General features: G+C 37.9%; 2 protein-coding genes and 2 pseudogenes across 3 annotated transcripts; 1 reads left to right on the forward strand and 3 right to left on the reverse strand.

The window, feature by feature from the left end:
* Window positions 363-1,792, reverse strand: LOC104725625 (U6 snRNA phosphodiesterase). Its single transcript, XM_010444299.2, has 6 exons — window positions 1,601-1,792; window positions 1,438-1,530; window positions 1,099-1,345; window positions 928-1,024; window positions 774-839; window positions 363-667 (listed from the first exon to the last, which is right to left on the reverse strand). Exons 1-6 carry the CDS (start codon window positions 1,770-1,772, stop codon window positions 485-487), a joined length of 858 nt encoding a protein of 285 aa, XP_010442601.1. The 5' UTR covers window positions 1,773-1,792; the 3' UTR covers window positions 363-484.
* Window positions 3,357-6,512, forward strand: LOC104725626 (putative lipase ROG1). 2 transcript variants are annotated; one of them, XM_010444301.2, is made up of 11 exons: window positions 3,357-3,523; window positions 3,725-3,912; window positions 3,993-4,060; window positions 4,318-4,388; window positions 4,473-4,718; window positions 4,970-5,133; window positions 5,226-5,281; window positions 5,360-5,412; window positions 5,504-5,615; window positions 5,860-5,957; window positions 6,173-6,512. In XM_010444301.2, the coding sequence occupies exons 2-11, from the start codon at window positions 3,767-3,769 to the stop codon at window positions 6,242-6,244; spliced, it is 1,086 nt and encodes a 361-aa protein (XP_010442603.1). In that variant the 5' UTR covers window positions 3,357-3,523; window positions 3,725-3,766; the 3' UTR covers window positions 6,245-6,512. The 2 variants fall into 2 exon arrangements, with proteins under 2 accessions (XP_010442603.1, XP_010442602.1); XM_010444300.2 differs by having other exon boundaries at window positions 3,357-3,912.
* LOC104725627 lies at window positions 7,495-9,318 on the reverse strand (annotated as a pseudogene).
* Window positions 9,593-10,628, reverse strand: LOC104725628 (annotated as a pseudogene).

Below are 11,475 nucleotides of genomic sequence, written 5' to 3' on the forward strand. Positions count from 1 at the left end.
CTCGGGTTCCCATTGCGGTTCCAGCTTCAGATTTGTATGATGGCTATGTATTTCTCGCACAACACAGCCATGACCAGCATTGCACCTGATCAGGTCAAGCTTTACTGCATTCTCATCACGTCCATCCTTGCTGCTGCCACCCCGAGTCTGATGAGGTTGCTCGAGAAGCCTATTAGCATGCTCGGACAATTTTTGGACTCCAGGTTACCGAAAATTTGTTCCATGATTTGACTTTCTTGGAAACGTTTTGTAATATAATAGCCAGTTCAATATCTACCTTTTACCCAATCACTGTACAAATCACTATTGTTACTATGATTTGTTAAGACCCTTTTTTTTTTTATATTAGAGACCTGAAGACATATATAATGTGGAATACCCTAGAAAACATATCAATTCATGCCTGATGGTTCTATGTCGTTACACTACCAACTCATAGGTCTTCAAAAACAGAAATTGGGATATTCTCTTATTCATCTGGGAGTTAACATATTCTGTGTCTTTTTCTTCCTATCTTACACTCGATCCCAGAAAACGTAGAGACGAAGATACGATTCTGCACACAACCACCAGCTCTAAGCTTCCTCACTTCCCCATCAACAGCTCCCTTTAGTGAATTTCTAACGTCACCCAATGCCCAGACCAAGGATATATGCGGCCGGGGATCCTATAGGAAAAAATTGAAGGCAAACACAGATGGGTAAAGTGTTGGTGACAGAGACATTTGTTACATACACAATCAAGCTTTTATATAGAATAACAAGTGGAGAGACCTTGTAGAACTCTGGCAGATTGTGAAACTTGTAAACTTCATTAACAGCATCGATCTGCTTGTTTATCTAAAACAAACAAAGCTATAAACATCAGTGCAAATGAAATACCTAACATCAAGCTAACATTCGAAGTAAACTTTGTTGTATAGCATACCTCAGACAGTCCTGAAGTGGTGATTTCCAAAGAAAGGAAAGAGCGAGTACAGTCATCATTCGCAAAGACTTCCCACTTATTAAAATCAATCAAGTACCTGTCGAAAACAGTTTCACAAATCATCATCGTAATTGGTTTCATAAGGTATATAAAGGGAAAATGTAGCTATACTTCTTATGAAACTGAAGCTTTTGTCGAAGCATAGAAACCACTGAGTTAATCTGATGAACACGTATAGGAACGCTCCTTCCTAAGCTTATATGGAACTCTCTCCCCAATGCACACTTAAACTTCTGATGATCCTTGCATAGAATGCTGAGTGGCACATCAGCTTCAACCAAATGAAGATTAGGAACAACTGACGCAACCTGCTTTAAGAAACTGACGATCTCCTTCTTCGGGGATGGAGGTATAGTAACTAGAACACATATACTTATCCTAGTTAGCAAGAACATTTTGATAGAATTGAATGATGCAAAAGGTTAGGTTCTTGGAAAAAAGAGGTTTTACCAGGGATGTAAACGTGTAACGCGTAGTTGCCATCGACGTGAGGGAAGTTTCTTACTCGAACCCCAGGCTCTGTTGTAGAGAAATCCACAGAACCTTCAGATTTCAGAGAAAAAAGAATCAGTATGAATCAGATTTCAGAGAGTAACAAGTTCGTGAGGATTACCTGTGGATACAATGGATTCGAGAAGAGAAAGAGGCGGAGGAGGTAGGGGAATCGAATCCTTCTCAGCGGTCGATTTCTTGCCGGGATTAGCAGAAACGGAACACGCCGGAGGAAGATCATCGGTATCGGAGTCCGATGAATCGTCGCCGTAAGAAGCTCTCAGTGCGTCCATTTTGCCCGGAAATTAAAAAAAAAAAGAAGAAAAAAAACCTGAGGAGGAGAAAATATTTAAACCGGAATTCAATTTCAAGCCTGAACCAGATTAAACCGAACCGAATTGAAATCAAAACAACCGAAGCAGCACAATTCTGGAAGCCTCTAACGGGCCGAAAATGGGCCGTAACAATTAAACTTACACCGAAGACCTAGCAAAACCCTAACTATGATGTCCCCCTATAAATAGAAAGCAATCGCCGTGGTCAAACTCATCATCAGTTTTTAGAATCTAGGATTCACTCTTTTCTGTTTTTAATCGTCGTCTTCTCTAGGTTGTTTAAGTTTCATGATACTTTAGTATGTTTTTAATCTGTTTATAGAGAGAGTTATTGGCAGTGACGACTCGGAAATTTCAAGCTCAACAGACCGGAATGAGTCGTTTCATCCATAATTGGTTGATTCGTTTCTGTGTCGATACTCCCGCTGAACTGAGCCTTCCTCTCTCTTTTTTTTTCTTTTTTTTTTTTTTGTTTTCATTTTCGAATCTGGATTTTTCTAGGGAAAATCTGTTGTTACAATTAATCGATTTTTCTCGAGAAATTTTGTTTTTGGATCTTGATTGGGGTTATGAAGGAGATAACGATGAGGATATACAGCTCCCTCTTCTGATATAGCTGAAGAGAATTGCTGGCAGAATCGAACCTAAAATCACTAGCCACTACTGAGTTATCTCCTTTTATCATCCCCTTAATTGATTTCGAATCGCTTTGTTTGCTTTGTTTTCTTATTGGAAGACCGTAATTAAGACTGTGATAATGATGAAGCAAAATTAATCTAATCCAACACTTGATCTGAGAGTTGCTTTGTGCATCTCAAGTGAATGTCAACCGTTTAGCTTCTGAATCTGCCTACAATACTGATCCAGATTTAGATAATTGTATTTACAAGGAATCATTAATGACCACGGGGGTTTGATATTAATAATTTGTTATTTGGGATTTTCCAGTTGGGCTAGAACATTCGAAGAATCAGTTATTTTGGATTCTTCTACCAAATTAAATGCGATCATGTTTGATCTAGTAATGGACATGAATTACTAATCCTTTAGTGTAAGAATTATTATCATTTGGACTAAATTGGACTAATCAGCCAAATCGTAGAAACATGGAACATAGACTGCGTTATTGATGCACTTACAAACATCAAAAAAACAAGATTCGCCAAAATGGTCAATAGATCTTTTGAGGGTATCCTATTCTTTGGAATGCAAAAGTCCAGGAAACATTGTCGTGGTGGTGATCAATTTCGTTTTAGTGGAAACGACTCTTAAACTCTTAATACATACACCTTTAATCCAAATTTATACTAACCTCTGTATTAGTAAAACACAATTCAGTTTCTCCAAAAAAAAAAAAAAAAAAAAANAAAAAGATTGAGCAGTTCGGTTATAACGAAATAGCAGATTCTCTTATATCGAGTAAAGTAGTTTACACAACCTATGTGTGATATTAGAAGAAAGTGAAACCAGTCAAGTCAAAGATATTATTTTTGTAGTTCAGAAAAAAAAAAAAATAGTCAAGATTTTTTTTTAATCCGATACAAAAAATAAAAATAAAAGAAAAAAAGAAAAGCAATGGCGTAGAGAGAGAATTATAGTTCCCCCACGGAGGTAGGTAATGTCCCTGAGGAAGCCAGCCGACTTGAGAATTCCTTACTTCCACGAATACATTTTTTTTATCTTGTCTTTTGCTTCTGTTTCCTTCTCAGGCAAGTCTGTCTCCTTGCTCTCTCTCTTCATCCCCACTCTTACACACACTTTCTCTACTCATATACCCTATCCCTCATTTATATTCCCACCTTTTTTTTTTTTTTTTTTCCCTTATCCCAATTCTTCTCACTGGCTCATTGTATCGTACCTGGATCCTCTGAAATTGGTTGTTTGAAAGCTCTGTTTCTGCTGTGCAATAGATCCGATCAGATCGAATTCGAAGTCCAAATTTGATTGATCCCATGGAGAATAATAATAAGCAAGAGGAGGAGAACGGTGTTTGCTCCGCGGAGTCTGTTGATGGGAGTCTTGATGTTTGGAGTTGTCAGAATTCTGATTCTTCTTCCGCTGATCACCTCGTTGTTATGGTCCATGGCATCTTGGGAAGGTATTTATAACCTCTCTCCGCTCTTGAATCAATTTGGGAGTAGAATTCGTAATTGTTGTTTCCTTATTTTGGTTCTGCAGTACGGATGATTGGAAGTTTGGAGCTGAGCAATTCGTTAAAAAGCTTCCTGACAAAGTATTTGTTCACTGTAAGACAATTCTTCTTCTACTTTGTTCTTTCTTAATGCATAAATCTGTGACAATTTTTAGAATTTTGCTTGTTGGGATTAGTTTCCCTTTTCTGAATTACACTTTAGTTAGTGCCTTAGTGGTCCTTTTAGTTGGATTCTGTTGTTCTATTTCTTGCTACTATTGGGTTCATGTAGCTGGCCATTATCTCTATTGCTGATGCTTTTGAGACTTATATTACCCCCAAGATTCTTATGATCGTGCTGTTTTTAAGCAGGTAGTGAAAAGAATGCGTCTGCGCTTACTCTAGATGGTGTGGATGTAATGGGTGAACGTCTTGCATCTGAGGTAAGCCATCACATACTTACTTGCTCTTTCATTTAGCCATTAGGGAAGTTGGACTCTGTTTGATGTAACGAAATGCATGTTCAGGTACTCGAAATTATTCAGAAAAAAACAAATATCCGTAAAATCTCCTTTGTTGCACATTCTTTGGGAGGGCTTGCAGCAAGGTATGCAATTGGGAAATTGTACAAGCCAGCTGCTCAGGAAGAAGATTTGAAAGAACCGTTGGCAGAGAGTAGTGAAGGGCCTCCCAAAGGCACTATATGTGGACTAGAGGCTATAAACTTTATTACTGTAGCTACTCCACATTTGGGTTCAATGGGTAATAAACAGGTAACTGTTCTTATGTGCATGCATAGTGTGTTTCTTCTAGTGATCTGTTTTGCGAAATAGTCTTTTATAAATTTTTTGAATTTGAAACGAATTTTCTTCTACAAAGTTCATTGCGTTACATGATTCTTGTGAATGCAAAGATAACATTATTTTCATTCTTGAACCATGGAGATATGTTTGTATAACTGAATTACTATTTCACTTATGTCTGGATGTTATTCTCATAGGAGTTATTTGTTCTCTTCTTCCAGGTTCCGTTTCTCTTTGGTTTTTCTTCCATTGAGAAAGTTGCAGGCCTCATTATCCACTGGATATTTAAAAGAACTGGCCGGCACCTATTCTTGAAAGATGAAGATGAGGGAAAACCACCCTTGCTTCGACGCATGGTGGAAGATACCGGTGATTGTCAATTCATGTACGCCAGCCTATGCCCCATTTTTCACAAGTTAATTCACCTAACCATTTCTCGAAGGTGTAGTCACTTGAAAACGTTTTACTCTATTGCAGATCAGCGCTACGTGCCTTCAAAAGGCGGGTGGTTTATTCAAATGTGGGCTATGATCGTATCCTTTATGTGTGTTGTTTGTAGTAATTTGTAGCATATGAAATTACATTTCCTTTCCTTCACTAAATCTGAATAGGCGTCGTTGGCTGGAAGACTGCATCTATTAGACGTGACAGTGAGTTGCCTAAGGTAATTTGACTCTTAGTGGATTACTTCATTGGGTTCAGAATTTTGATATGATGGGTCTCTCTAATAAATGAATAATTTCTTGTTTACCCAGTGGGAAGATTCTCTGAATGATAAGTATCCTCATATTGTTTACGAAGAACTCTGTAAGGCATGTGATGTTGAGGACATACCAGAAGGCGAGAATCATTCAGACGACATAGAAGGTTAGCTTGCACTTGATGATATACTGACCGTTTAGGCGTTTATTAGTTATATTGTAGAACTTATTGCTCACTTCCTCTTATTTCTGTTTCTACTTTCTATGCCTTATATCTCATTAGCTGGTAGAAAGATTAGTGTTCACTACAAACAATTCATACGTTGGTTTACCATTTGTAGTGCGTCTGTTTTCTTATTATAATAAACAGCATGATGTATTTAAGACGTAATTCCTTGTCGATTTTGCAGAAGAAATTATCAAAGGTCTGTCCTCGGTATCATGGGAAAAAGTTGATGTTAGCTTTCACAGTTGCAGGCAGAGGTTCGCTGCCCATAATGTTATACAGGTCACTCTCTCCTGTCATTCCTCACGTATCCTAAGATATAACATTTGTTTATCCTCCTTCCTAAGGGTTTTAATTGCATCTTTTCGTGATAGTTATCTTTCTGTTGTTATTAAGCATGAACAATATCGTAGTGTTAATTCATTCTGATAGGATGAATTTCACATACTTTCTAGTGAAAACATGAAGTCTAATAGCCTGTGTTATGCCATTTACAGGTTAAAAATGAAGATATGCATATAGAAGGAGCAGATGTCATAGAGCATATCATCGATCATTTCCATGCCTAAATCAGTAAAACTTTCATCACCCAAGAGTCTGGGACAAGATAACTAAGGACTCAAGTTTCATAGTAAAGCACCAGTTTTCCAGTCAGACGAGATATGTCATGTAGTTGTTTACACTAGAAAATCATCTCATTTTCTCTGTGATTGCTCAGGTAGCAAGATGTCGATTATGACCAATGTATTTGATACATGGTTTAGCAGCAAAGGAAAGCTTGTTCAATTCAATTGTATCATGTATTATATTATGCAATGGAAAGTATAAATTCTGGAAGTTGTGTGTCTGTATATTTGTTCTATTTAGAAGAAACCTACTGAGTTGGCCGTGTCACTTAATAATCAAAGTCTTAAACACTCAGGGTGCAGCACTAAATGCAATCAAGACTCTCTCATATCCAGTATTTCCCTTTGGTTGTTCCCTTTGATTTAGTGACTTGGAATGATCAAGATACTCTTGTTTTGTTGTATGATGTGAACATCTTACGACCTTTAGCATCACGTACATCTGGAAGCCGAAGCTCAGGTGGAGCGGGTGACAAACAGATGGCTTAGGTTTTTCATTCAATTGTACTGAATTTTTTGTGTCTTGGGCATTCTGTATCTCTGCATTATGGGCATTGATAATGATCTGGCAAATACAGGTACGTTGGTTCAAGACCTCCTTAAGTTGTTGCCTTATTTGCTTTTGTACTTTAGTTCAATGGTTTTCTTCAGTATAGTGTATATATTCATTCTTACGTAATATTTCCACTTCAGATGTCTAACAGAGAATGAGAGGATTTGGGATCTGAATGAACTTGGTTGTTGATCGACGATCCACTGGATTTGATGTTTTGCAGCATGTTTTCTGCTTGGTTAAAATGGTTTCATTGTAGGGGATGAAAATTCCTGTCTCTATAGGACCCTTCCATTGGCCATGGAATCGTCTGTGTGTAGTCAGTTTATGTACTATAAATGATCAGATATTCCGAAATGTAGATATTTTATCTTTTGGTTCTCTTGAAGGTAGGTCCAGCTTTTCTTAGAGCCGATTTGTAAGAATTTAGTTCAGCATCATCAGTAACCAATGCGTTCAGTTATTATCAAACTATATGCTCCCATCTAGTTAACTAAATGATGCAATTTTTTGTTCTATGGTGAAATTTATAGGGTTGAAGCAATGTCCATCTGTTTATGGATGTCTGCACTATTCAATGGCGACCAAAGTCTTGGATTCTTATCGTATTGTTCGAACGGTTCCTTACCATGGTCTTGTAAGTTTGAACTTCCTCTTTGTTCTATAAGAATCCAATCATCCTCTTGAGCTCTTAAAGGATGGTTGAAAGAATTGCATTTTAGAAGAATGAATGAATATAATATATCAATTACAATCACCTAATCTAGAAGCTAGTTCACTCCATGAGGAATCTTGAATACAACCCTTAAGATTAACAAGTTCTATTTTTTTGATGTTTTGCTTGTTTTGAGAGTAATCCAAAGTTGATGTCACCTAATGTTCCCAATTTGACCCAGAAGCTTACGTAAGCACGAGTTGAGAGTATCCAAGAAATGGATAAGGAGATAACGGAGACACGGTGAATATTTTCATCTCCTTACTGTCTTCTCTGTCCCAAAACCCCATCCAACTTGACGGACAAGCCTCAGCCTGAGCCGGAACTTCTGCCTCTTCTCTCTTCACAGCTTTATGGATATACAGGTTACTTCCATAGCTTTCAACCTCCATTACTTGTCTCTTCCTTTTTGCCCTTAAAGATAGTTTTTTTATTGTTGTTGTTGTCTTCTAAGTCCCCGTGCTTCCCTGCTTCGAGTGGGAAGTTAAGGATGGCTTTACTTCCTCGTAGTTTAAAAGCAGCCTTGTCGTAGCCTCTTGCAGCTTCCATGGCTGTGTCAAAAGTCCCTAACCAGACACGAACACCTTTCTTGTTTGGGTCTCTGATCTCAGCTGCATACTTACCCCACGGTCTTCGCCTCACGCCTCTGTAGTGCCTTTGATCATCCTCTTGAGCCACTGGTGCAGTAGTAGGAACTGCAATGGTGGCAAGAGGTGGCTTGCGCTGGCTTAGAGTGGAGGTGGTGCTGTGGTTGATGTTTGAGACAAAGGTCTCTAAGGAAGGGAAATCGGTAAGAAGGTGTTGGGTTATCCGATCTAAAGCTGATTGGTCTTGTTCTTGTTGATGTGTAGATGCCATAGATGATTTTGGAGTCTTTTTCTATTTGATTGTTGTTTCGATTGTGAATTTTGGATTTTGATATTGGAGGGTTATATTAAAGTGGGACGTGAGAGGTTTCGTAGTTAGCTTCTTTGGTTTGACAGAGGAAGGATCCTTTTCAATTATTTTGACTTGTTTAGTTCTACTATTGTTTTGGAGTGTGGCAAGTGGGCTTTAAATATTATAACTTTAAGATAAGAACGGAGGGATTTTGTGGAATTTTCTTTATCAGTGAGGGGCCATCATCAAGCTAGTGTCTATTTCCAGGTTTCTTCATATCCGATACACATTTTAAAATTGTTTTTATTAGAGAAATTTGGAAGAAAAAGTGACACATTCTTTTAACTTTAGGGGTAAAGTTTAATTATATTTTGGAAAGGTGGATGCACGAGTGTTTGTCGACTTGCCTCTTTTAGACAATATCTCGATGTTTGTATCTTCAGGACTTCAATAAATTGTGGACTCATTGTCTTTGTACTATACTTCAGTTCAATGTTCGTCAGTACAACGTGTATGCATACATATGTATATGTATACAGTATATTAATTTGTATGTGATATTTCAACTTCTGAAATACCCACATGGTTTGATGTTGTGTAGCCTGTTTTCAGCTTAGTCAAATGGTTTATATGTATATTGCAAGGGTATGAACATTCCGGTGGTTCCAAAGTAGTTTCCCTTTCTTTGTTGGGCTCTTTTGCCATTGAATTGTCTAGGTGTAGCAGTTTATGTCTATATATGAGTGAGATCAGTTCTTCAAAATGTAGATATCTTATCATATACTTTTCTTGAAGGTAGGTCCAGCTTCTCTTGGAGTCCGATTGTAATAATTTACTTCACTATCAGTCTATCACCAGTAACCAGTGGGTCAGTCGTTATCAAACTATATCTACATGTACTTTATTACTGATGAGATTTTTTGTTCTATGGTGAAATATATAGGCCCTATATTATAGGGTTGAAGCAAAGTGCATATGTTTTGTGGGTTTCTGCACTATTAGACAGAGCGACCAAAGTCTTGGAGGCCAATTGTTTTGTTCGAAGGGCTCATTAATAGGTCTTGTAAGTTCGAATTTCCTCTTTGTTTTCGTTTAAGAAAAAGGAAGACATGCTATAAAAAAGATCATCATACTCTTTTGCTCGTTTGAGGAAAGGTAGAAAGAATCGCATTTAAGAAGAATGAATGAATATAGTAAAGCATTTTTTTTTTACAATCAGCTAATCTTAGAAGCTTTAAACACAATTTAAAGTTGCTAATGTCACCTAATGTTGGAATTTTCCAGATTTGATCCTCGGACGTTTACGTAACCACTAGTGAAGAGTATCCAAGAGATGGATAAGGAGATAAAGGAGGCACGGAGAATATTCCCATCTCTTTACTGTCTGCTTTGTCCCAAAACCCCATCCAACTTGACGGTGTTAATGGACAAGCATCAGCCTGAGCCTGAACTTCTTCCCTCTTCACAGCTTTATGGCTGCTCAGGTGGCTTTCATCCCCTGTTACTTGTCTCTTCCTCTTTTCTTTCAAAGACACAGTCTTCTTGTTGTTGTCTCCTAAGTCCTCGTGCTTGCCTGCTTCGAGTGGGAAGTTAAGAATGGCTTTGCTTCCTCGTAGTTTAAAAGCAGCTTTGTCATAACCTCTTGCAGCTTCTATGGCCGAGTCAAAAGTCCCTAACCAAACACGAACACCTTTCTTGCTAGGGTCTCTGATCTCAGCCGCATACTTACCCCACGGTCGTCTCCTGACGCCTCTGTAATGCCTCTGATTCTCCTCCTCTTGAGCCACCGGGGTAGTAGTAGGAACTGCAATGGTAGCAAGAGGTGGCTTCCGTTGGCTTAGAGTACTTGAGGTGGTGGAGTGGTGGATGGTGGAGACAAAGGTCTCTAACTAAGGAAGGGAAATCGGTAAGGAGGTGTTGGGTTATGATATCTAAAGCTGATTGGTCTTGTTCTAATTGTTGTTGTTGTTGTTGATGTGAAGAAGCCATAGATGATGTTGGAGTCTTCTTTGTGTTTTCGATTGTGGTTTTGAATGTGGGTTTTTAGTTTTTGTGATTGGAGGTTATATAGAGGTGGGAAGTGAGAGGTTTCGTAGTGAGCTTCTTGTGTTGGAGAGAGGAAGGATCCTTTTTCAAGATTTTGACTTGTGTGGTTCTTTTGTTGTTTGGAGTGAGGCAAGTGGACTCTCTAAATTATTATTTTAAGATAAAGAAAGGATTTGAGGCTTTGTCTTTTTGTTGTGGAGGGGGCCATATCAATTATGAAACTAGTGTCGGCTTCCAGGTTTTTTCATATCCAAGATACAAATTAATTATTATAGAGAAGTTTTGAATAAAAATTTGACACTTTTTTATATACTTTTATGGGTAATTTATATTTTGGAGAAGTTGGATGCACGAATGTGTTTGTCCTCCACTTGCCTGTTTTAGACAAATATGGCTGCCTTGGATTCTCGTCTGGGCACACTGTGGATTATATATGATTTGGTGGTTGTAGTAGCTCTTTTGGCCGCATTATTTGAAACTTATTCTTTTGTTTAATTGTTTGAACTTTGAAATTATTCTGAATTTGGTTACTTGATTTCTGTGTCTTTCACGGCTAAGCAATATAGTATAGTTATTATATAGAGCAACTTGCCTGTTTTGGACAATGAAAGTTTGAAATTCCTTCATGCACATTCATGGTCAAGATTTGTAACTTCCGTCAATTTAAATTATGAGTCCCCACATACAAGGCTTTTATGAGGTTTGGCTTTTCACGTATGGGTTAGGTTAATCATACAACGAACAAAGAACTCCAAATATTCCTGTTGGCAAACAAAAAAAGGAGGAACTCCAAAGTTCCCATTGAATATGTATTCTGAGAAACACCTTTGAAAGACATAAGAAGCAAAAAGAGTGTTGGTTGGAAAACATTGACTTATATGAAAGTATGGACGGTGCGCATCTCATACGGATTAATCCTTAAGCCATGATAATAGTTATTTCCGAATCAATGAAACAACTAGAGTTACAGTCGTTTTGATC

This window comes from Camelina sativa, chromosome 11 (genome assembly GCF_000633955.1).
Source record: "Camelina sativa cultivar DH55 chromosome 11, Cs, whole genome shotgun sequence".
NCBI lineage: Eukaryota > Viridiplantae > Streptophyta > Magnoliopsida > Brassicales > Brassicaceae > Camelina > Camelina sativa.